Source organism: Salmo salar, chromosome ssa19 (genome assembly GCF_905237065.1).
Source record: "Salmo salar chromosome ssa19, Ssal_v3.1, whole genome shotgun sequence".
Lineage (NCBI taxonomy): Eukaryota > Metazoa > Chordata > Actinopteri > Salmoniformes > Salmonidae > Salmo > Salmo salar.
In genome coordinates, this window is record NC_059460.1 from 60528411 (window position 1) to 60554677 (window position 26267).

General features: G+C 43.2%; 1 protein-coding gene across 1 annotated transcript in view; it reads left to right on the forward strand.

The window, feature by feature from the left end:
- Positions 1–306: 306 nt before the first annotated feature.
- The window catches only part of gpam (glycerol-3-phosphate acyltransferase, mitochondrial), a 46633-nt gene continuing 20672 nt past the window's right edge, over positions 307–26267 (forward strand). Inside the window, exons 1-9 of the mRNA XM_014158745.2 lie at positions 307–497; positions 18180–18308; positions 18599–18718; positions 19139–19212; positions 19946–20059; positions 20496–20645; positions 21030–21129; positions 24338–24474; positions 24857–24956. Coding sequence (XP_014014220.1) covers positions 18213–18308; positions 18599–18718; positions 19139–19212; positions 19946–20059; positions 20496–20645; positions 21030–21129; positions 24338–24474; positions 24857–24956 — 891 coding nt within the window. The 5' untranslated portion in view covers positions 307–497; positions 18180–18212. The remainder of the gene's footprint in view (positions 498–18179; positions 18309–18598; positions 18719–19138; positions 19213–19945; positions 20060–20495; positions 20646–21029; positions 21130–24337; positions 24475–24856; positions 24957–26267) is intronic.

Consider the following 26267-nt stretch of genomic DNA (forward strand, 5'->3'; position numbering starts at 1 on the left):
TGATGAGCGGAAGCCCAGTGGCCGGCAGTGGGAGAAGATGGAGCGAGATGGATTTTGTCTGACATTCTGCATATTTTCCCATATAATAAACATTTGATCTCCGTACAGTTTTCTGATTCCGAAACTAGAATCTGTAACAAACCGAGTGGACTGAGTTTGGAAGACTTTGCCAAAGTAAAAAAGGCGTTTACAAGGAGTGCATGGGCGAATTGAGTTGTTGCACACGCGCACTTTACATAGTAGGCGTTCCCTAATGGAAATATGCAAATAAATGCTAGAACGCGCCAATAGGATCTCACTTCTCGTGTTTGTCTCTGCCCACCTCCTTGCTTGTTCGGCCAACTAGGATTAATTTGCTCCCATTGGAAACGACAGGCTCTGGTCTATCTTTAAAAAAATCTTTGGTGATAGTCTGCCATTAACTCTCGAAGAAGAACATTGCGCCAACGGGGGTATATTCTCAAGACATGGTGGTGCAGCTAGAGGTCGTATACAAGGTAAGACTGAGAAACTTTTTTATTTAAATTTTAACGCTAGCTAATGTTGTGTTGGCTTGTCCCACGACGTTGATGAAACGGGTCGGTGCGTTTGTCTGCATAGTGGTTCTAGCCGTTATGCTAGCTAAACTAACGGTAGCTAGCCTGAGTGAATTAGGTTGACCATTGAATGAAATAGCGTCATAGTACTAGCTTATGTTAGCTTAGCTTCAACTGGTTTTGTCTAGAAGGGATACAGATTTTGTCAAAATGTACTTTAATAACAGGTTTAGTGCATGTAAATTCTCCTATCCGCTACCTAGGCAACTTCTATCTTACGCAGCAGGTTATGATAATTAACGTATTATGTTAGGATAATTAGGATAACAAGGTCAGAAAAAGGGTTAGCTCAAATGCAAAAAACGATTTTCGACGTAATTTGACAAAAGCTCTATCCCATCTAAACAACCGAGCCAACTGTGATTTGATGACCAGGCAACAATGTGAACTAGCCTGTGCTGTATAGCTAAACACGCTGCACCTGTCCTTGCCTATGCAATTTACTCAGCCATGAAGCTACTTCACGTTTTTCACACGTCACTTATGTTCACTACAATAACAAATTGCGAAATCATTTTTGTTAAGATGTCAAGATCCCCCACCATGGCATCTGTCTTGTCTGGCTTCATTTGACCTGTTTAGTGAAGATTGACAGGCAGTTTGTGAGTCGGATTAACCTAGCTAGCCACCCACGCATGGATAAGATGTTTTGGCATGCAAACGACCTACTCAGCGTCCCTTTCTAGGAAGAAAACATTAATATATGTATAACTGCTAATGAGTCCAATAAGCGATGTGTGCAGTAGCTTATGCCTAGCTTGCAAGATGTGTGAAAGGTCAATGTACCACAGCTATCATTTTTTATTTTACCTTTTATTTAACTTGGCAAGTCAGTTAAGAACAAATTATTATTTCCAATTCAGGGGCAGAACGAAAGATTTTTACCTTGTCAGCTCGGGGATTTGATCTTGCAACCTTTCGGTTACTAGTCCAACGCTCTAACCACTAGGCTACCTGCCGACCCAATCGTCCTTTCAATTGAAGCATTGTTAATAGGACTAATGATAATAGCTCTCTTAGATTGTTTTGTAAATATTGATGGCCACAGGCAATGAAGCGGATCAGTGACGCGTCCATACGCGTTAAGATTTCTATGAGCAAAGTCCCAAACCCCTGTTTGCCTTGCTTTTTCGGGGCAGGAGTAGTGAAGCCAGGTAATAAAAAAAATAATACTTTTAAAAATGTTATGAAGCCTGTGTTTGGTGTTATGGTGGTAGTCCTACCATCAATAATTTCCTCACCACCCCTGTTTGAACATGGCAGGCCATTGACCTTTGCAAACCCAGCAGAATTCTAGTCACACTTCTGTCATCAATGTGCAGGTCACCTACTACAAGAACACAAAGGGACAATGCAGCAAAGCTCAGTATGTCATTCATTGCTTGCTTGAGCTGGGCAGGAGCAGTTTGGCTTAGTTTATGTCCTATTCAGTGATTAGCCCCCCCACACACACACACATACATGCTCACACACTTACAAACATGCGCGCTTGTTGGTGTAACTATCCATTTATAAAGAGATTCTCTCAGCGTCTGATGGTGACCTAGTTCTAAACTGGAAGGCACTACCCATGGCGTGATTTTTCCGATTAATTACATTAGGAATTCCTCCCCAAGCTATCTGTCCACAAATTAAGTTTTCTTGTTTGTCAATGCACAGTGATTAGCATAAGCCTACCACAGTGAATGTTGAGCTATTATATTGCCCATGGATTTATACTGTAGCCAGGTTCATTTTAGTAATAGGCTTGATGAACTCTAGTAGCCTTTCTGCTTCAGGATCAGAAATGTATTTCAAGCCAATGCATCAGCTTCATTGAAACCGTTTTTATATAGACTTGGCATGAACTGCCAAACATAAGAAATGGAATGATCAGAAGAATAGTCTACATGTCACTCAGCCTGACTGAGGCTTGCCATTGACCTACATCAAAAACAGAGGGACAAAGGGAGTGACGGAGGGAAAGGAGGGGGGGGGATGGTTCACTTGACTTAAATTCCACCCGGTCCCATAGCTTTGTGCCAGACCTACGTTTCTGAATAAATCATTGTAAATAGGTTGGTAGCAACTAACCTCATGCTTGTTATACGAATGCTTTCCTTTCTTCCAGAAAGTTAAGCTTCCGGCTTACGTACAGCAATAAGGGCTTTTGTGAGGACAAACACTGTTCCGTTGATGACTCAAGCTAAAAGTCCTGACGATGGGCTTTTATGATACTGCATCTCATGTCACCCCAAGGTTGGCTTGCTGCTATGTTACAGTGAGTGGGTTCATTTGACTGCAGGACTACAGGGAAAGGCAATAGTACAGAATATGTTGCTCTTTGTTTAGTGCAAAGTTCCTCTTTCCAGACTGCCTGGGCAATGTGATAAGAACTTTGGCTACAGATACGTATCAGATTGGAGGAGATTGTATTCTCATTGTGCGCTGTTGTATTTTCGCTGAGCTCACTTGGAATAGGCTAACTCCCTTTTTTTGCTCAATTTTAGAGGAAAAGAGGAGAGATTTTTCTGTCCATATTTTCTGTTAAACAAAGAGCCATTTTTCAAAGTAAACACTACAGGGTTCCCGGGGTTTGGGTTAAGTAAACAACATTTTTTTATGCAGCAAGAAAACACATTTATTGCAATGCAGCTGCAAGAGCAATTGTGTTTTGGGGTTTACCTAGGGTTAGGCGATTCCATATCGACGCAATCACCTGTTCTCCCCTATTTATGACCTTGGATCAGATGAGACATACCGCTGAATTTGAACTCAAAGCAGAGTGAAATTTTAAAAAAGTCCTATGTTTACCCATTAGAGAAATGGTTAGAATGTGATTTCTGGACGTGCCATGTGTATTACCGGATTAGATAATGTAATGTCGAGTCATAGGCAAGACCTTGCCCAACAGCAGTAGACTGCCAAGTCATCATCCCAGTATTGTAGAGATTTGGAAAGGGACATTTCAAGGGTCAACAAAGGATATTGTTATTATGGCTAGTAGGGCATGGGATTGCCAGGGACCTCACGATACTTAGGTGCCGATACAGTGCATTTGGAAAGTATTCAGACCCCTTTTCCCATGTTTTGTTACAGCCTTAGTCTAAAATTGATAAGGGAAAAATAAATGTTATCAATCTACACACAATACCCCATAATGACAAAGCGAAAGCAGGTTTTTAGAAATGTTTGCAAATATATTGAAAATACAGAACTAGAACTGCCTTATTTAGTTGTGGTCGCTGGCGGTGCAGTTGCCATACCAAGCGGTGATGCAACCCGACAGGATGCTCTCACTTGTGCGTCTGTAAAAGTTTGAGGATTTTAGGTGCCACGCCAAATTTCTTCAGCCTCCTGAGGTTGAAGAGGCGCTTTCACCACACTATCTGTGTGGGTGGACCATTTCAGTTTGTTAGTGACTTGTACGCCAAAGAACTTTTAAGATTTCCACCTTCTCCACTGCGGTCCTGTCAATGTGGATAGGGGGTTTCCTGAAGTCCACAATCATCTCCTTTTGCTGACGTTGAGTGAGAAGTTGTTTTCCTGGCACCACACTCCTAGCCCTCACCTCCCTGTAGGCTGTCTCATCATTGTTGGTAATCAAGCCTACTACTGTTGTCGTCTGCAGACTTGATGATTTGAGTTGGAGGCGTGCATGGCCACACAGTCATGGGTGAACAGGGAGTACAGGAGGGGGCTGAGCACTCACCCTTGTGGGACCGGCATCCTTGCGATGATTAACACACTTAAATGTCTTACTCACACCGGCCACGGAGAAGAAGAGCCCACAATCCTTGGTAGTGGGCTGTGTCAGTGGCACTGCTATCCTCAAAGCGGGTGAAGAAGGTATTTAGCTTGTCCGGAAGCAAGATGTCCGTAATTGTCTTTTAGACCCTGCCACATACGTCTCATGTCTGAGCCGTTGAATTGAAACTCCTTTGTCTCGATACTGCCGTTTTGCCTGTGATTGCCTTATGGAGGGAATAACAACACTGTTTGTATTCGGCCATAATCCCAGTCACCTTACAATGGTTAAATGCAGTGGTTCGCGCTTTCAGTTTTGTGCGAATGCTACCATCTATCCATGGTTTCTGGTTAGGGTAGGTTTTAATAGGCAATTGGTACATCTCCAATACACTTCCTGGTAAACCGTATCAGTGTAATTGTCAATATTATTCTTTGAAGCTACCCGGAACATATCCCAGTCCGTGTGATCAATCTTGAAGTGTGGATTCGGATTGGTCAGACCAGCGTTGCATGGGTACTTCTTGTTTGAGATTCTGCCTATAGGAAGGGAGGAACAAAATGGATTCGTGGTCATATTTTCCGAAAGGAGGGTGTGGGAGGGCCTTGTAGGCATCTTGCCAGTTGGAGTAGCAGTGGTCGAGTGTACTACAGTCTAGAGGTCGACCGTTTTTTTTTTTTTTTTTTTTTTGGAATGGCTGGTTTTTAATTAGGGCTGATTTCAAGTATTCATAACAATCAGCATTTTTGGACGCTGATTACGTTACACTCCACGAGGAGACTGCATGGCAGGCTGACTACCTGTTATGCGAGTGCAGCAAGGAGCCAAGGTAAGGTGCTAGCTAGCATTACATTTATCTTATGAAAAACAATCAATCTTAACATAATCACTAGTTAACTACACATGGTTGATGATATTACTAGTTTAACTAGCGCGTCCTGCGTTACATATAATCGATGCGGTGCCTGTTAATTTATCATCAAATCACAGCCTACTTTGCCAAACGGGTGATGATTTAACAAGCGCATTCGCGAAAAAAGCACCGTCATTGCACCAATGTACCTAACCATAAACATCAATGCCTTTCTTTAAAATCAACACACAAGTATATATTTTTAAACCTGCATATTTAGTTAATATTGCCTGCTAACATGAATTTCTTAACTAAGGAAATTGTGTCACTTCTCTTGCGTTCCGTGCAAGCAGTCAGGGTATATGCAGCAGTTTGGGCCGCCTGGCTCATTGCAAACTGTGTGAAGTCCATTTATTCCTAACAAAGACCGTAATTAAATTGCCAGAATTGTACATAATTATGACATAACATTGAAGGTTGTACAATGTAACAGCAATATTTAGACTAGGGATGCCACCCGTTAGATAAAATACAGAACGGTTCCGTATTTCACTGAAAGAATAAACGTTTTGTTTTCGAAATTATAGTTTCCGGATTCGACCATATTAATGACCTAAGGCTCGTATTTCTGTGTGTTGTCTATGATTTGATAGAGCAGTCTGACTGAGCGATGGTAGGCAGCCGCATGCTCGTAAGCATTCATTCAAACAGCACTTTCATGCGTTTGCCAGCAGCTCTTCGCTGTGCTTCAAGCATTGAGCTGTTTATGACTTCAAGCCTATCAACTCCCGAGATTAGGCTGCTGTAACCGATGTGAAATGGCTAGCTAGTTATTGGGGTGCGCGCTAATAACGTTGCTCTGCAAGGGCCACGGCTTTTGTGGAGCGATGGGTAACAATGCTTCGAGGGTGGCTGTCGTTGTGTTCTGGTTCGAGCCCAGGTAGGGGCGAGGAGAGGGACGGAAGCTATGCTGTTACACTGGCAATACTAAAGTGCCTATAAGAACATCCAATAGTCAAAGGTATATGAAATACAAATGGTATAGAGAGAAATAGTCTTATAACTACAACCTAAAACTTAAAACTTATCTAGGAATATTGAAGACTCACGTTAAAAGGAACCACCAGCTTTCATATGTTCTGAGCAAGGAACTTAGCTTTTTTACATGGCACATATTGCACTTTTACTTTCTTCTCCAACACTTTGTTTTTGCGTTATTTAAACCAAATTGAACACGTTTCATTATTTATTTGAGGCTAAATTGATTTTATTGATGTATTATATTAAGTGTTCATTCAGTATTGTTGTAATTGTCATTATTACAAATAAATTTAAAAAATTGGACGAATGAATATCATAATCGGTCGACCTCTACTACAGTCTGTTGATAGTACTTCAGCAGCCTTTTTCCTCACATTTGCTTTAAAATCCCCAGCTACAATAAATGCAGCCTCAGGATATGTGATTTCCGGTTTGCTTAAAGTCCTGTGTAGTTCCTTGAGGGCCGTCGGGGTGTCGGCTTGAGGGGGGATCGACACGGCCGTGACTATAACCAAAGAAAATTCTCTTGAGCTAAGTCTGTATTTTTTATTTTTTTTTAGGTATTCTGAGTTGGGTGAACAAAAGGACATGAGTTCCTGTGTGTTATCACAATTACACCATGAGTCGTTAATCATGAAACATAAGCCTCCCGGGTGGCGCAGTGGTCTAAGGCACTGCATCGCAGTGCTAGCTGTGCCACCAGAGATTCTGGGTTCGAGCCCAGGCTCTGTCGCCCGGCGTCGTCCGGGTTGGGGAGGGTTTAGCCGACAGGGATTGTCTCATCGCGCACTAGCGACTCCTGTGTCGGGCTGGGCGCAGTGCACGCTGACCAGGTCGGTGTTTCCTCCGACACGTTGGTGCGGCTGGCTACCGGGTTGGATGTGCATTGTGTCAAGAAGCAGTGCTTGGTTGGGTTGTGTTTCGGAGGATGCATGGCTCTTGACCTTCGCCTCTCCCGAGGCGAAGGTCATGACTGAAACAAGACTGTAACTACTACCAATTGGATACCACGAAATTGGGTGAGGAAAAAAGGGGTAAGATCAGGAAACATACACACACACCCTCCTTCTTCCCGGAGAGATGTATTCCTGTCTGCGCGATGAACTGAGAAACCAACTGGCTTTATGGACTCCGACAGTATATCCCGAGAGAGCCATGTTTCTGTGAAACCGAGTGTTACAATCCCTGATGACCCTCTGGAAAGATATCCTTCCCCTGAGCTCCTCAACTTTATTATCCCGAGACTGAACATTAGTGAGTAATATACTCAGAAGTGATTTTGTGCGCGCGTGCCTAAGTCGGACTAGAAGACCACTCCGAGTACCTCTCCTCCACCGGCGTTGTTTATGGTCGGCTTCTGGAATCAGTTTAATTGCCCTGGGGGGTGTGAACAAAAGATCCGCTTCTGGAAAGTCGTAGTGCTGGTGAATTACCGCCACTCTATTTTGCAATAGTTTTTTCCGGCTGTATGTAATAACACATTTTCTGGGCTAACAATGTAAGAAATAATACATAAAAACAAAATACTGCATAGTTTCCCAAGAGCTAGAAGCGAGGCAGCCCTCTGTTTGCGCCATTATAAAACATTCTCACGGTTCTATAGATTGCGATTTGCTCACTGCAGAGAGACAAGAGTCATGGAGATTAAAGTTCTAAAAACATGTTAGCTCGCCATTTAAAAAGATGCTTACTGCTTCTTTTTTTTTTTTTTTTAGATCGGTTCGATTCTAAAAGTTATCACAGGTTTCGGTTTAGATAACACATTTAACGCTTTAAAAACATTATCAAATAATGACATTATTTTAAAGCTTTTTAATGGAAATTCCAAAGCCCAAAATGGTGAACATTCATTTCACAAAATATTCTATTGTCTCTGTTGGGTATATTTTGCATAGTTTTTATTTGACTTTATTTTCCATTCCCTTTAACCTCTAAAAATCTAAGCCTTGGGGAGATTCTACGAAGTTAACGTATGGAATTGTTTTAAGATGGTCATACCATGGATCATTTAGCTATTTGATTTGGAATTTTAGAACCCCTGTAGGTAACATATATTTAATTTCTTTGATAAAATATTGAATTTGAACTTTACTACAATAGCCCATAGAAATGCATTGAATAACGTATTCATAAATGAAAACAGATATTTCAAAACCTGTTAAATTGACTGTCCTATATCTAAGAAAGCTCAGCAAATATACACATACTTAACCCCCTTTTTTTATGGTACAAAACTACTGACCTACTTCCATTCATTTTTCTAAACTGGTACAGGGTTACCTTCAGATGAGTTGAGTAACACTTGTGGGGGTCGTAGAACAAAACAGGACACCGTTGTGTTTCAGAGTCATCTTTCCACAGAATGGACCAAACCGTTTGGAGGCTGTAGACATTTTCGTAAGAAGACCAATTTTGGGATGTTTCCTACGCTGACAAACAGCGCTGGAACTCTGCCGCTTTCCACTTCAGATGCGGAAGGCCGACAGGTGGATGTGGTGGCTTGAGACGTAGCCAATACAAAAAAAAAACTAGGAATTAATATTGCCAACAAACTATTCTACATTACTACTGATGAGTGGAGTTCAGTGTTCGTACGCATAGAAAGTGTGATTTATCAGACAATCCTACGATTGTCATACGCACACTGGTAGGGAATGACCATTGATAAATACCAATCGGTCTCGGTGCTTCTGCACAGCCTTGACTATTTGCATTGTGAAACGCCCCTAAATAACCATAAATGGTCAATCATTCCTTTAAAACCTGTGGGAATATACAACGGCGTACTGTGAAATACAACTTTTCAGAGTCTGAAATACAGGTGCTAGTGTCAGATTAGGTACAATCAAAAGGTTTTATTTGGCTTGCTCAGTTGTGGTTTGACCAGTAAAAACATGGCTCCAAAGAGAGGCCCGTTAGGACAATTCAAGTTGCTTTAACCTCCTCAACAGCCAGTGGAATCCCGTGGCGCGATATTCAAATACCTTAGAAATGCTATTACTTCAATTTCTCAAACATATGACTATTTTACACCATTTTAAAGACAACTCTCGTTAATCTAACCACACTGTCCGATTTTCAAAAAGGCTTTACAACGAAAGCAAAACATTAGATTGTCAGCAGAGTACCCAGCCACAAATAATCAGACACCCATTTTTCAAGCTAGCATATAATGTCACATAAACCCAAACCACAGCTAAATGCAGCACTAACCTTTGATCTTCCATCAGATGACACTCCTAGGACATTATGTTATACAATACATGCATGTTTTGTTCAATCAAGTTCATATTTATATCAAAAACCAGCTTTTTACATTAGCATGTCACGTTCAGAACTAGCATACCCACCGCAAACTTCCGGTGAATTTACTAAATTACTCACGATAAACGTTCACAAAAAACAATTATTTTAAGAATTATAGATACAGAACTCCTTTATGCAATCGCGGTGTCCGATTTTAAAATAGCTTTTCGGTGAAAGCACATTTTGCAATATTCTGAGTAGATAGCCCGGCCATCACAGGCTAGCTATTTTGACACCCACCAAGTGTGGTACTCACCAAACTCAGATTTACTGTTAGAAAAATTGGATTACCTTTGCTGTTCTTCGTCAGAATGCACTCCCAGGACTTCTACTTCAATAACAAATGTTGGTTTGGTTCCAAATAATCCATAGTTATATCCAAATAGCGGCGTTTTGTTCGTGCGTTCAAGACACTATCCGAAGGGTAAAGAAGGGTGACGCACCCGGCGCGTTTCGTGACAAAAAAAATTCAAAATATTCCATTACCGTACTTCGAAGCATGTCAAACGCTGTTTAAAATCAATTTTTATGCGATTTTTCTCGTAAAAAAGCGATAATATTCCGACCGGGAAACCCTGTTTTCGTTCAAAGACGAAAAAATAAAAACATGGTGTCGGCTCGTGCACGCGCCCCAGTCTCATTGTTCTCAGATCGACCACTATCCAAATGCGCTACTGTTTTTCAGCCATGGCCTGCAAAGTCACCATTCAACGTTCTGGCGCCTTCTGAGAGCCTATGGGAGCGTTAGAAAATGTCACGTTATGCCAGAGATCCCCTGTTTTGGATAGAGATGATCAAGAAGGCCAAGAAATAGTCAGAGCGCTTCCTGTTTGGAATCTTCTCAGGTTTTGGCCTGCCAAATGAGTTCTGTTATACTCAGACACCATTCAAACAGTTTTAGAAACTTTAGGGTGTATCATATCCAAATCAAACAATGATATGCATATTCTAGTTACTGGGCAGGAGTAGTAACCAGATTAAATCGGGTACGTGTTTTTTATCCGGCCGTGCAAATACTGCCCCCTATCCCCAACAGGTTAAAGCTAGTGAGGGAGATAAGTGTTTCCAGTTTCAGAGATTTTTGTAGTTCGTTCCAATCATTGGCAGCAGAGAACTGGAAGGAGAGATGGCCAAAGGAGGAATTGGCTTTGGGGGTGACCAGAGAGCTATACCTGCTGGAGCGCGTGCTACAGGTGGGTGCTGCTATGGTGACCAGTGAGCGGAGATAAGGGGGGACTTTACCTAGCAGGGTCTTGTAGATGACCTGGAGCCAGTGGGTTTGGCAACGATTATGAAGCGAAGGCCAGCCAACGAGAGCGTACAGGTCGCAGTGGTGGGTAGTATATGGGGCTTTGGTGACAAAACGGATGGCACTGTGATAGACTGCATCCAGTTTGTTGAGTAGGGTATTGGAGGCTATTTTGTAAATGACATCGCCGAAGTCGAGGATCTGTAGGATGGTCAGTTTTACGAGGGTATGTTTGGCAGCATGAGTGAAGGATGCTTTGTTGCAAAATAGGAAGCCAATTCTAGATTTAACTTTGGATTGGAGATGTTTGATGTGAGTCTGGAAGGAGAGTTTACAGTCTAACCAGACACCTAGGTATTTGTAGTTGTCCACATATTCTAAGTCAGAACCGTCCAGAGTAGTGATGCTGGACAGGCGGGCAGGTGCAGGCAGCGATCGGTTGAAGAGCATGCATTTAGTTTTACTTGTACTTAGGAGCAGTTGGAGGCCACGTAAGGAGAGTTGTATGGCATTGAAGCTCGTCTGGAGGGTTGTTAAACAGTGTCCAAAGAAGGGCCAGAAGTATACAGAATGGTGTCGTCTGTGTAGAGGTGTATCAGAGAATCACCAGCAGCGAGAGCAACATCATTGATGTATACAGAGAAAAGAGTCGGCCCCAGAATTGAATCCTGTGGCACCCCCATAGACTGCCAGAGGTCTGGACAACAGGCCCTCGGATTTGACACACTGAACTCTATCAGAGAAGTAGTTGGTGACGCAATCGTTTGAGAAATCAAGGCTATTGAGTCTACCGATGAGGATGTGGTGATTGACAGAGTCGAAAGCTTTGGCCAGGTCAATGAATATGGCAGCACAGTATTGTTTCTTATCGATGGCGGTTACGATATCGTTTAGGACCTTGAGCGTGGCTGAGGTGCACCCATGACCAGCTCTGAAACCAGATTGCATAGCGGAGAAGGTGCGGTGGGATTCAAAATGGTCGGTAATCTGTTTGTTGACTTGGCTTTCGAAGACCTTACAAATGCAGGGTAGGATGGATATAGGTCTGTAGCAATTTGGGTCAAGAGTGTCCCCTTCTTTGAAGAGGGGGATGACAGCAGCTGCTTTCCAATCTATGGGAATCTCAGACGACACGAGAGGTTGAACAGGCTAGTAATAGGGGTTGCAATAATTTCGGCAGATAATTTAAGGGTCCAGATTGTCTAGCCCGGCTGATTTGTAGGGGTCCACCACGTTCAGCAACGTTTTTTTTCGCGCTTCACACAACCCATCACCTGCACATTTAGGAGTGGAAGCCTTTTCTGTTCACATAGTGGAACTACACTGCTCAAAAAAATAAAGGGAACACTTAAAAAACACAATGTAACGCCAAGTCAATCACACTTCTGTGAAATCAAACTGTCCACTTAGGAAGCAACACTGATTGACAATACATTTCACATGCTGTTGTGCAAATGCAATAGACAACAGTTGGAAATTATAGGCAATTAGCAAGACACCCCCAATAAAGGAGTGGTTCTGCAGGTGGGGACCACAGACCACTTCTCAGTTCCTATGCTTCCTGGCTGATGTTTTGGTCACTTTTGAATGCTGGTGGTGCTTTCACTCTAGTGGTAGCATGAGACGCAGTCTACAACCCACACAAGTGGCTCAGGTAGTGCAGCTCATCCAGGATGGCACATCAATGCGAGCTGTGGCAAGAAGGTTTGCTGTGTCTGTCAGCGTAGTGTCCAGAGCATGGAGGCGCTACCAGGAGACAGGCCAGTACATCAGGAGACGTGGAGGAGGCCGTAGGAGGGCAACAACCCAGCAGCAGGACCCCTACCTCCGCCTTTGTGCAAGGAGGAGCAGGAGGAGCACTGCCAGAGCCCTGCAAAATGACCTCCAGCAGGCCACAAATGTGCATGTGTCTGCTCAAACGGTCAGAAACAGACTCCATGAGGGTGGTATGAGGGCCCGACGTCCACAGGTGGGGGTTGTGCTTACAGCCCAACACCGTGCAGGACGTTTGGCATTTGCCAGAGAACACCAAGATTGGCAAATTCGCCACTGGTGCCCTGTGCTCTTCACAGATGAAAGCAGGTTCACACTGAGCACATGTGACAGACGTGACAGAGTCTGGAGACGCCGTGGAGAACGTTCTGCTGCCTGCAACATCCTCCAGCATGACCGGTTTGGCGGTGGGTCAGTCATGGTGTGGGGTGGCATTTCTTTGGGGGGCCGCACAGCCCTCCATGTGCTCGCCAGAGGTAGCCTGACTGCCATTAGGTACCAAGATGAGATCCTCAGACCCCTTGTGAGACCATATGCTGGTGCGGTTGGCCCTGGGTTCCTCCTAATGCAAGACAATGCTAGACCTCATGTGGCTGGAGTGTGTCAGCAGTTCCTGCAAGAGGAATGCATTGATGCTATGGACTGGCCCGCCCTTTCCCCAGACCTGAATCCAATTGAGCACATCTGGGACATCATGTCTCGCTCCATCCACCAACGTCACGTTGCACCACAGACTGTCCAGGAGTTGGCGGATGCTTTAGTCCAGGTCTGGGAGGAGATCCCTCAGGAGACCATCCGCCACCTCATCAGGAGCATGCCCAGGCGTTGTTGGGAGGTCATACAGGCACGTGGAGGCCGCACACACTACTGAGCCTCATTTTGAGGACATTACATCAAAGTTGGATCAGCCTGTAGTGTGGTTTTCCACTTTAATTTTGAGTGTGACTCCAAATCCAGACCTCCATGGGTTGATAAATTGGATTTCCATTGATTATTTTTGTGTGATTTTGTTGTCAGCACATTCAACTATGTAAAGAAAAGTATTTAATAAGATTATTTCTTTCATTCAGATCTAGGATGTGTTGTTAAAGTGTTCCCTTTATTTTTTTGAGCAGTATAGTTTTGAGATGGTGCTTTTATGGTGATGTGGGTTTCCACCGCTAAGGGTGTGCGTAAAAGTCTATACCTCTATCTGAGCCGGAAAGAAAAGGCACTATGGATTAGGGTCTTAGTTGTTAATTACTACATTTCTGCGCTGACCGGGTTGAATATTTGCTTAACGAAAACAACTCCCTTCAGCCCAGCGTCCCACATAGTCCTTGACTTAATTTCTCTCGTGAATGATTTGATTTCTCTACAGGAATGTCATGTTGGGCTCCCAAAAAAACGAACTAAATGGAACCAACGTTGTTTAATAACCAAAAAATGTATAAATGTTGGAGAATCGCTCAGCACTAGATTTTGGAGAACAAGCTATACGATGAAAAATATTGGCGTTATGGTGCGGATACAGCCGACTAGCACAAGCTAATGCTACCAAGTATCGATACATGTAACTGTTTTATTTTTTCACCACTAATGGCTAGGCTATATTTAGCAATAAGGCATGCAGGGTGTGGTACATGGCCAATATACCAAGGCTAAGGACTCTTACTATGTGTAATGTAGAGTGCCTGGTTACAGCCCTTAATCGGGATATATTGGCCATATATCACAAACCACCGAGGTGCTTTATTGATATTATAATTTGGTTAACAACATAATTAGAACAGTAAAAATACATGTTTTGTCATACCTGTGGTATATGGTCTGATACCACAGCTTTCAGCTAATCCGTATTCAGGGCTCGAACATTATAATAAAACTTGATGATGGGCCAAGCCTAAATAGGCTCTCTGTCAGTGTTGTTCAGAAACACAGAGCAGCAGCGCCACATGCGTGCACACAAACACGACACACACAGCCCCGTGGGTTTGGTGGACCCTGCCTCTGCCATGCCCCTCCATAAATACGGAGTGTCGGGACCCCTCTTCCCGAAAGCTAACCAATCAGGCGCAGGTGCTACTTTACACACACACCCAGGCTCTGGCCCCCGTCGCTGCTTCTCCATGCCTGTTCTCACACACCCCGTGGTGATTGGAGGTCTTTGTCTGGTGTGAGACATGGTCTGTTCTGTTGTATTTTCATCAGATCAAAACTGAATCAATGTCTGCTTGCATTTTTCCTCTCGTGGCCCAAACTCAGCAGCTTGCGCCATTAGGCCAAATATATGCTTTGATTGAAACAAAACATGGTTGTTGGCAATTGGCATGCAGATGCTTTATGGACGTTTTACTGGTAAAATGTGTTGAGCTATCCAGGGATTGGCGTTAGTCTGAAAGGCACTTGCCCATCAGACAAGTCAGCAGTATTTTTGGGGGGGTTGCATGAAGATAAGTCACTTGCCTGAAAATGTGAAAAATGGTTCTTCAGTTTTGAGACTCTCCTATTCATTTAAACGAAACCTGGGCATGAGCAGGCCGGCTCCGCGAGAGAGGCCGGCGCTGCTGTAATGTAAAATTACCTTCAGGTTTTTGTTCAACATTTCGACACACAGCTCATCCCCGGGATCAAAAGGATCTACAGTGCATTCGGAAAGTCTTCAGACCCCTTGACTTTTTCCACATTTTGTTACGTTACAGCCTTATTCTAAAATGGATGGGTTGAAAAAATCCCCCTCAATCTACACACAATAGCCCATAATAACGAAGCAAAAACAGTTTTAATATATATATATATTTTTTTTAATCTCTCATTTACGTAAGTAAACCCTTTACTCAGTACTTTGTTGAAGCACTTTTGGCAGCGATTACAGCCTTGCATATTTTTGCGTATGACACTACAAGCTTGGCACACCTGTATTTGGGGAGTTTCTCCCATTCTTCTCTGCAGATCCTCTCAAGCTCTGTCAGGTTGGATGGGGAGCGTCGCTGCACAGCTATTTTCAGGTCTCTCGATGTTAGATTGGGTTCAAGTCCGGGCTCTGGCTGGGCCACTCAAGGACATACAGAGACTTGTCCCGAAGCCACTCCTGCGCTGTCTTGGCTGTATGCGTAGGTTTGTTGTTCTTGTGGAAGGTGAATCTTTGGCCAAGTCTGAGGTCCTGAGTACTCTGGAGCAGGTTTTCATCAAGGATCTCTCGATCCTGACTTGTCTCCCAGTCCCTGCCACCAAAAAACATCCCCACAGAAAGATGCTGCCACCACCATGCTCCACCATAGGGATGGTGCCAGGTTTCCTCTAGATGTGACGCTTGGCATCCAGGCCAAAGATTTCAATCTTGGTTTCATCAGACCAGGAAATCTTGTTTCTCATCGTCTGAGAGTCCTTTAGGTGCCTTTTGGCAAACTCCAAGCGGGCTGTCGTGTCTTTTACTGAAGAGTGGCTTCCGTCTGGCCACTCTACCGTAAAGGGCCTGATTGGTGGAGTACTGTGTAGATGGTTGTCCTTCTGGAAGGTTCTCCCGTCTCTACACAAACTCTGGAGCTCTGTCAGACTGACCATTGAGTTCTTGGGCACCTCCCTGAGCAAGGCCCTTCTCCCCCGATTGCTCAGGTTGGCTGGGCAGCCAGCTCTAGGAAGAGTCTTGGTGGTTCCAAACTTCTTCCATTTAAGAATGGAGGCCACTGTCTTCTTGGGGACCTTCAATGCTACAGAAATGTTTTGGTACCCTTCCCCAGATGTGCTTCGACACGATCCTGTCTTGGAGCTCTACGGACAATTCCTTCAACCTCATGCCATGGTGTTTCTCTGACATGCACTGTCAAGTGTGTGACCTTATATAGACAGGTGTGTGCCTTTCCAAATCATGTCAAATCAATTGAATTTAACCACAGGTAGACTCCAAGTTGTACAATTTCTAGTCCTATAGCAAAGGGTCTGAATATTTATGTAAAAGTATTTCTGTTTTTAATTGAATACATTTGCAAACATTTCTTAACCTGTTTTCGCTTTGTCTTTATGGGGTATTGTCTGTAGATTGAGGATTATTTAAAAAAAAAAAAAAACATTTTTAGAATAAGGCTGTAACGTAACAAGATGTAAAGGTGTCTGAATACTTATCGAATGCCTAGGCCTGGTTGATAGTGCTCTGCTCACACGGACAAAGTTATGCTTCAGTGTAGCAGGTAAAATAAAACATTTAAACAGTGTAGCACCTATGTAAGGCTATTAGATGATTATAATTGTTTTAATACCTTAACCTGTCAACCACAGAGCAGGCTCAACCTGCCTGGCTACCTTAAATGCCTTACATTTTCCATCTTTCACTTAAACTTTAGGGATGGGCTAGGTATACTGGAATTCTTTGCAGTTTTGTTTTTTAATTTGAGGTGTGTTGGGTGGGGCGGTTCGGTCTGGTCGCACACTTCTGCCTCAAATATCCCTCTGAGATGGTGTGTGTTTTCCCCTCGACTCTGAACCAGCCAGCTCAGTTGTTCTTACTAGGGCTGGGACAATACCAGTATCACTATTTCCATGGCAACAAAAGAACAAAGCAAACCCAAACTCTTTGGTCCTTTTAAAATTCTGCTGTATGTAATATATTGTATGCTATAGCTTGGAAAATAAATTTGACTTGAAGGCAACATGCGCGGTTATGTGAATGTATGAATCTATATAGAGGTTAACTTATTAGTTTATACATGAGTTTATCTGCATGTATTTTTACGTGTGTGTGTGGGTCTGCGTGTATTTGTCTGTGTCATTTGGGGTGGGGGGGGGGGGGTGTTCAGGGGCCAGAGCCTGGGTAGCCTATAACCTGACACCGAAGGGGAAAAGGCTCTCGCCCACAGGTCAGCAAGTTGGTTTCTGGCGGTAATGCATACGTAGGTCATGAAGGACGTGAAGGAAAGAACTCGGGCTGGGAAAAAAATATCTCCACTCTTTTTGCCATGTGATGCCCCATGATCTATTTTGAGTAGCTGGAGAGGTCACTCACACCCCCAATTCTGTCATTCCCAGTCCCAACTCTAGGGCCCTATAAAATCTGCGACGCAGACGGAATTGCCGAAATCGGGCAATAAAACGGAATTCGACAACAATATATTAAAAAAAACATAGCAGGAATTCAACTTATTAGAACATTTATTTGCCCAAGTTATCATAAGACATGAACAGAATGCATCAGTGACTTGTATTTCTTGCAACTTTCTGAAGAGGCAATGACACAGGAACGCCCATCTGTAAGTGTGCGGTGCGCGATGATAATGGTAGATGGAAAGGCTGTCCCAAAAACCTCAATTCAATGTTAGCTAATAATTCTGCCAGGGGAGACATATCATGACATTTTGTCTCAATCCAGTGGGGATTTGTTTCAAACTCTGCCATGATCATGTGTGGTCCAGAAAACGGTCTCCTGCTAGCTGCGCAATTGAATTAAAAAATAACTACAATCTGAAATGGACATTTTTTTTTTATATTTGACACAACCCCAATTCTATCATCTGTCACCCCAGTCCAAACCCCCTCAATTGTTTGGCCTGCTCTGTTAGGTATGCAAGCGCCATATGGCTTAGAGCTTGGTCATGGCTGTGGGGACCTCTATTCATGGCATTTGTGTTGATCTGTGATTGTGAGTCTCTCTCGATTCCGCAGATTCCTAGCTGGTGTGTGATATAAAGGGAGGAGATGGAAGTGGCCGTCACGATTGGGCCAGACAGCCTGCTCCAGGTCAATGGAGCCGACCAGGGAGGCAGCCGCTGGAAGCAGCCTAACGATGACTCAGTAAGATGGGATTGAACGATGAAGTAGTGATGTGGTTCCCCGTTTTTTTTTTTTTAGTTGCTGGGATTTTTATTTTAGGTGGGTGGGAGCTAATTTAGGGAGGACTGTCTTGCTCAGTAATGATAGAGGAAACACTAAGAAAGACTTGACCACTGATAGTGAGGAGAATTGCTGTTGGTTGAGAATTTTAGTGTGGGTGTGATAAGACCGACACGGCACAAAAATCTATTTCCTATATGGGATTCTTTTGTGTTTTGAACAATGGCTCAAACTGAAGTGTCTGTGTCCAGGACCGCAGTTCCAGTCCGTCTGTCCTGCGCTGTGTGACCAGCACGTGGAAGGAGGGCTTGTTGAACAGAAAGAGGCCGTTCGTGGGCCGCTGCTGCCATTCTTGCACGCCGCAAAGTCAGGTGAGCCGTCCCGTGGTCTAGTTTACTTTAGTCTAGCCGTTGGGTTACTCAAACCCCAGCCTGGCGATCCCAAGTATTGCTTGGTTGTGTTCATTAGGGCATGACGTTTTGTGACGGGAAAAGACTCATTTCAGGTTTTCTTCTGTTTGGTGTCTACATATTCATTACACCAAACAGAAGAAAAAGACTGAATCAGGAAGGGACTAATTAATTCCACCTGGAGGACGGGAAAAAGTATTCCACTGAATAGATTCTATGGATGATTCACCCCTATCTGCTCCATCCTCCATTTTAGGTAGAGCCAAGCCACTGTTGGTGATATTTGATTTCTTCGAACCCCAGAGCATTAACTTATGCATACGTTTCAGTGTCCCAGCTTGCAGTAGATTTACCTGACAGAGCTCCTCTGTTTTCTTCCAGGCGAGACTCTTCAACTCGAGCATTCCTTCTCTAGGACTGCGCAACGTGATTTACATCAATGAGACACACACCAGGTAAGCCCACCACAGCACTTAAGTCATTGGTCAGAGCCCATAGTGATCGTCTCTCTTTAATAGACCTTTTTCACGTGGCGGTGTATTCAAACACTGTTCAACACGTGCCGACATTCAACGTATTTCAAGCACGAAGGTTTGACACCTGGTACAGTGTAGTAGATATGCTGGACTCGTACTGTACTTCAAACGACATGTACTCACCACTTGTCTATGAAGCTCAGGGTGTCCCTGTGAAACAGTGGAAACCTAAAGGATGAATAATTGACTGTCAACGGACACCAGCCACTCCTATCCGGTGACTGACCTCAGTGGTCCCAAAGTTGGCGATGGCTGCCTTGTGCCTTACAAAACAACAGGACAAATGCATATATGTTCATGTCAACAAAACACTAACTTGTGCATTTGACAAGAGTCTTATGACAGGTGGATTTTGGTGGTGGTAGGGTTGTAAAATGACTAAGTAGAAATTGCTATTTAAAAAAAAATAATGACAAGTATTTCACTGTAACCATATTACTGTACAAGATAATATAAACATTTAAATTCCACCCAAGTTGATCCTGTGCTTTGGTGGACTCCAGCTGTTACAATGTAATCATTTTTATTTTATTTGTTTCTGTAATGCTACGGTAACTATGTTAATAGTATACACTTGTGATTGGGTGCACTCTGTCTGTTGTGGTTACTGGGTATGCACAGTATGTGACGAGTGTTCCCTGTGGTCTTGCAGACATCGGGGCTGGCTGGCCCGCAGGCTCAGCTATGTGCTGTTTGTTCTGGAGAGGGACGTCCAGAAGGACATGTTCGCCCGCAACGTGGTTGACAATGTACTCAACAACAGCAGGTATCACAGAGAGACACAGAGGGAGGGACGGGGAGGATGAAGGGAAAAGGGAACCAGCAGGGATTTGGAAGAAGAGACAATGATGTACCATGATTATTCAGTAAATTACTTCCTCATCTCCTTTTGAACTGACTTCATAGACTTGAAGACAAACCAGCCCTTGGTTTCATCTCTAATGTATTTATATCAGAGGTCGTGAAGTGACGGAAAGGAGATCGTGTATTGGTGCACAGCCAAAGAAACCAAGCAGACAACTCTCATGAGTTTAGCAGTGCGTTTGTAACAGTAATTTCCCATGAACGTTACCCATGAAACTGTCATATCCTGAGCATAGCTCCCTTGAAACTCTGAGTATAATGCCTTTCAAACCTCCATTAGCTTTTGATTTTCCAGTAGAAGAAGAATGCTCGTCTCTGACAGTACTTCTCTGTCCCAGGGTGGAGAGTGCAATTGTGGAGGTGGCCACTGAGTTGGATCCTGCGGCCACCGAGGCTGGGGTGGAACATAAAGCGGTCAGCAAGGTGAGGCGGAAAGCCAGAGGGTTCCTGCAAGAGATGGTGGCCAACATCTCACCAGCCTTCATCAGGTACAGCACATTTCAGCGCGTCCTTTCATATCACTTCATCTAATGTTCTTTGGCACTGGCAGGGTTCCCACCGGCCTTTTGAAATATTTGAAAATGGGCGACGTCGTGGTTGAGGAATCACAATGTCCTTGATAAGTGTGTGGTTATTTTCAAACAAATGTATGGTTGTCTATGGATATTGCTGCCAATCAGATAACACAGATTTGTATCAATCCTCAAATGCTAGTTCTAATCAATGTAAGCAGTGCTCAAATGAGGAAGACCATAGCATGCCGTTTTGTCCCTGTTACAACGAAAGTTAATAAACAAACAAAACCAAAAAACACCACTTTGGCAGTGACAATGCCACTGAATGAGCCATATTTGTACATTTTTGTCTTTCAGGTTGACGGGATGGGCGCTTCTCAAGCTCTTCAATGGCTTCTTCTGGAGCATCCAGATCCACAAAGGCCAGCTGGAGATGGTGAAGAAAGCTGCTACGGAGGTTAGAATCACCGCTAACACTTTATACTGCTGGCACGATACTGTTGCGCCAGCATGAAGAATGTCTTCATGTTTTCGAATACGTAAACAACTTTTTGATAGTTTAACATTTTATGCATAATCTGTAACATTTGTCATTAAAGGTACACTATGGAATTTTGAGTTCTTTACCTCAAATGTTGGCGTGTGTTGACTGTATGGTTCATGGAATTATGTAAATGTCTTGCTTCATTAAACCATATAAATCTTAGAAAGGGTCCCATGATTGACCAGAACGGTCTACCCCGGGGACAGAGCTTCCGCAATGTTACCTTAACCGTCTTTTTTGATTGTTGATAAAGCTACGTCAGTCTTATGTCAAGACAGCTAAACCTAAGATGACGTTTACACGACCTTTACCACCTTGAACCATCATTGATTGCCCATATCACTTCTATTGATTGTTAGCTATTGATGGCTAGAGTTAGCTGAGGTTGTTTGTGGCTGTTTTAAAGAACCAAACCATGGATTATAATGTTTCCTGGCCAATACACTTGACTACTTCCAGGGTTAGGAAACGTCTAACATCCTGAACTTCCCCTTTTTTTATAGGGCGTTCACTCACTGCTCTAGCATGTAGTGAAATATGGGTAAATTCAAGAGGGTGCTACTAAATTAATGTCTAAACCTAGTTTTCTTCAGCCTTTGTCATTATGAATCGCATAGAAATAATCAATAGATTGTTCTCTACAATAGTACAACCTTTAATGTGCTTGTACTTAATAGTGTTGAATTAAATAATAACGTCAGTTTGTTGTGACCGTTGCTAGTTTAGATCGCCCTACTCTTGGCTGTATTTCTTCCATATTTCAGCATTGGGAGGTGGTAACATTAGGCGTTTCCACGCTTTGGGTCAATCAACGTCAGCTTGACACCCTCGTCATTTTAATCTCCAGATCCGTGGCTTTCTATTCCTCTAACCCCGGTCAATCAATGTTGAGGGGCTGTTTCTATGGCAATTTTAAAGGGGGAGACTCACAAAATTCACAATGCAAACTGGAACAGATTATTTTTTTTTCGGGGAGGGTAAATATGGAAATTCAGTCTGTTCGCTTTATACTGAACAAAAATATAAACGCAACAATTTAAAAGATTTTGCTGAGTTACAGTTCATATAAGGAAATCAGCCAATTTGAATAAATGTATGAAGGCCCAAATCCATGGATTTCACATGACTGGGCATAGGCCCACCCACTTGGGAGCCAGGCCCAGCCAATCAGAATGAGTTTTGCCCCACAAGGGCTTTATTACAGACAGTAATACTCCTCAGCACCCCACCTCCCCCTCCCCTCAGAAGATCCCACAGGTGAAAAAGCCACGTGGAGGTCCTGGGCTGGCGTGGTTACACGTTGTGAGGCAGGTTGGACGTACTGCCAAATTCTCTAAAATGACGGAGGCGGTTTATGATAGAGAAATGAACCCTGAATTCTCTTGCAAAACTTGAGACGTGGCATTGTGTTGTGATAAAACTGCACATTTTAGTGGCCTTTTATTGTCCCAGCACAAGGTGCACCTGTGTAATGATCGTGCTGTTTTATCAGCTTCTTGATATGCCACACCTGTCAGGTGGATGGATTATCTCGACAAATGCTAAAATCCTCGCTAATAGGGATCTAAACAAATTTTTGCACAAAATTTGAAAAATAAGCTTTCTTTGCAGAATGAAAATGTCTGGGATCTTTTATTTCAACTCATGAAACATGGGACCAACACTAAGTTTATATTTTTGTTTGTATGTACAATGCATAAGGAAAGTATTCAAACCCCTTGACTTTTTCCACATTTTGTTACATTACAGCCTTTCTAAAATTGATTAAATTGTTTTTTTCCCCTTGTAAATCTACACACACAGCCCCATAATGACAAAGCAAAAACAGGTTTTTAGAAATGTTAGCAAATTTATGAAATGACAAAAACAGGTACCACGTTTACATAGGTATTCAGACCCTTTACTCAGTACTTTGTTGAAGCATCTTTGGCAGCGATTACAGCCTCGAGTCTTCTTGGGTATGACACAAAAAACTTGGCACACCTGTATTTGGGGAGTTTATCCTTTCTCTGCAGATCCTCTCAAGCTCTGTCAGGTTGGATGGAGAGCGTCCTGCACAGCTATTTTCAGGTCTCTCCAGAGATGTTAGATCTGGCTCAAGTCCGGGCTCGAGACGTGTCCCGAAGCCACTCCTGCGTTGTCTTGGCTGTGTGCTTAGGGTTGTTGTCCTGTTGGAATGTGAACCTTCGCCCAAGTCTGAGGTTCTGACTGCTCTGGAGCAGATATTCATCAAGGATCGTTCTGTACTTTGCTCCATCCATCTTTCCCTGACTAGTCTTCCAGTCCCTGCTGCTGAAAAACATCCCCACAGCAACATGCTGCTACCACCATGCTTCTCTGTAGGGATGGTGCCAGGTTTCATCAGACCAGAGAATTTTGTTTCTCATAGTCTGAGAGTCTACAGCTGCCTGTTGGCTTCCATCTGGCCACTCTACCATAAAGGCCTGATTGGTGGAGTGCTGCAGAGATGGTTGTCCTTCTGGAAGGTTCTCCCGTCTCCACAGAGGAACTCTGGAGCTCTGTCAGTGACCCATAGGTTCTTGGTCACCTCCCTGACCAAGGCCCTTCTCCCCCGATTGCTCAGTTTGGCTGGGCGGCAGCTCTAGGAAGTCTTGGTGGTGCCAAATTTCTTCCATTTAAGAATGGAGGCCACTGTGTTCTTGGGGACCTTCAATGCTGCAGAAAGGTTTGGTACCCTTTTGGACTCCAATCAAGTAGAAACATCTCAAGGATGATTAATGGAAACAGGATGTACCTGAGCTCAGTTTCTAGTCTCATAGTAAAGGGTCTGAATACTTTTGTAAATAAGGTATTTCTGTTTTTTGTTTTTAATAAATTAGCAAACATTTCTAAACTAGTTTTTTTCGTTTTGTCATTATAGGGTATTGTGTGTAGATTGAGAAATGTATTTAATCAATTTTAGAATAAGGCTGTAACATAACAAAATGTGGGGAAAAGGGAAGGGTTCTGAGTACACTGTATATATGGTAGAGAACCAGGGTCTGAACTATTGTTTTTCGGATGCAGTTCTCTATTGAATAAAATAATACATTTTATGGGTGAACACCATGCCCTTTAACCATGGCCTAAATTGTGGGGTTTTTTCTTCTGTGTTTTGCAGTACAACGCTCCCCTTGTCTTCCTGCCCGTGCACAAGTCTCACATCGACTACCTGCTCATCACCTTTATCCTCTTCTGCCACAACATCAAGGCCCCCCACATCGCTGCCGGCAACAACCTCAACATCCCCATATTCAGGTGAGCCTTCAACTAGAAGACCGATCTAGATGCTGATCTAGATCTGTTTTGCTGAGCTTGGTCCACCCCCTCCTGTCCCCTTCGCCTAATGATTTGGGAAGGGTAAACTGATCCTAGATCTGTGCCTGTCTAGCACTACCTGGTGAAAGCTGATCTCAGGTCTGATAATGGATGAGGTTAGAATCAAGGTAGGAGAAACTGAACCTAGATCTGCACTTGGAAGAAAATGTATTTCAAGTCACCTGTGCAATGTGGGAGTTATTGAGCTAGCCTAGCCATTAGAGTTGTTTTGAAATATACCATCCAGATGCAGGATTGGTTTAGTTTTCTTATTAGACTGTATTGTTTCAGTGAGCGACTGGGCTTGCTTGTTTTTTTTCAGCACGTTGATACGTAAACTGGGAGGATTCTTCATTCGGCGAAAACTCGACGAGACGCCAGACGGAAAGAAGGATGTCTTGTACAGATCTCTATTATATGTAGTAAGTCTACAGAGGATAATGGTATCCCCTTTACGGTACTTATTAGCCTGACAGTGCACTATGTGTGTCTGTCCATGAGAGATAAGGAATGTGTGTGTCATCTGCCTTAGTGTAAAGTGCCTCTGGGGCTTTGCTAATGGCTTTAGTCTGTTATACCATGTTTGGTGAAATGTGGATATGCTGGCTAAACTGGCACTAGCTGTGTCTCCCTTGTGACATTGAGGGATTTATTTTAACAAACCTAGCGCAATCGTAGCGCAGCCGTGCAGCGCTGGTCAAGTGGTTGTCGGAAATATTTCTGCTATTATCACAGCGGGAATCATGGGCGCAATAGCTGGCAGTGACGCGAAGGTCTGGGTTTTGATGAATGAATGAATGAATAAATAAATTGTTGGTGTGAAGGGCTTGACAACTCACTGGCCAATACATGTTCTCCGAGGCTAAATACTGCATGCGATTTTTGTCTCAAGTTGTGTAGGTTATTGAGGGTCTTTGTTATCATCAACTCTAATTCGGCTGGAGGGTGCGGAATGTTCTCAACCTAGGACATTGTGGGTTGATACTGTTTATTAAATGGCATACAGTAACTAATAATAACAGTGAAATGCATCCAGATTTGCTTAATATTGTTGTTGTGTTTGCAGTCCACAATGTTCTAGTTGGCTTCAACATGTAGTAGGGCTGGGACATATGGTCTAAAAATCATCTCCATTTTCTTTGTAACTTACGGTATGTATCGTTTAAAAAAAATAAGCATTGTTACTCAATTTAAAGATCAATACACGGCATTTCAAATGGCCAGGAATAATCAAATAAATTGTTAAAGTATACCTAGGCTAATTATAAGCCTTCCACAACCGTAAGACCCACTAATAATTGTAGTTTTTTTTTTAAATAGTTTAACCTGCATTTTTGCAATAGTCACTGATTTGGCTTTCAAGTCTATGAAAAATGTAAATTTTGTTAAAAATGTAACCAGAACCATGCACAATGCACCTCCACTAATAATGACTAACTTCTTGTAGTAGGTATTATAGTTCATGAGACCCGTATTCATTTTCTATCCCTCAAGCACAAGCCCCACGTGCTAGTGAGTAGCCAGCTAATCTTTATATTTTAAGTCCCACCAACTTGGATTTATTTGCTTTGCTAACAAGGTAGAACAGTTGAACTGTTATGAATACATCCTCCTGTCCGTCTCCAACTGTTGGACAACACAGCCTGTTAACTTATTTAGGTATTGTAATCAAGTGGCCTACCTGGATAAGTAGATACATATTTCTCAGAATGATAATGATTTACCAAATCCTT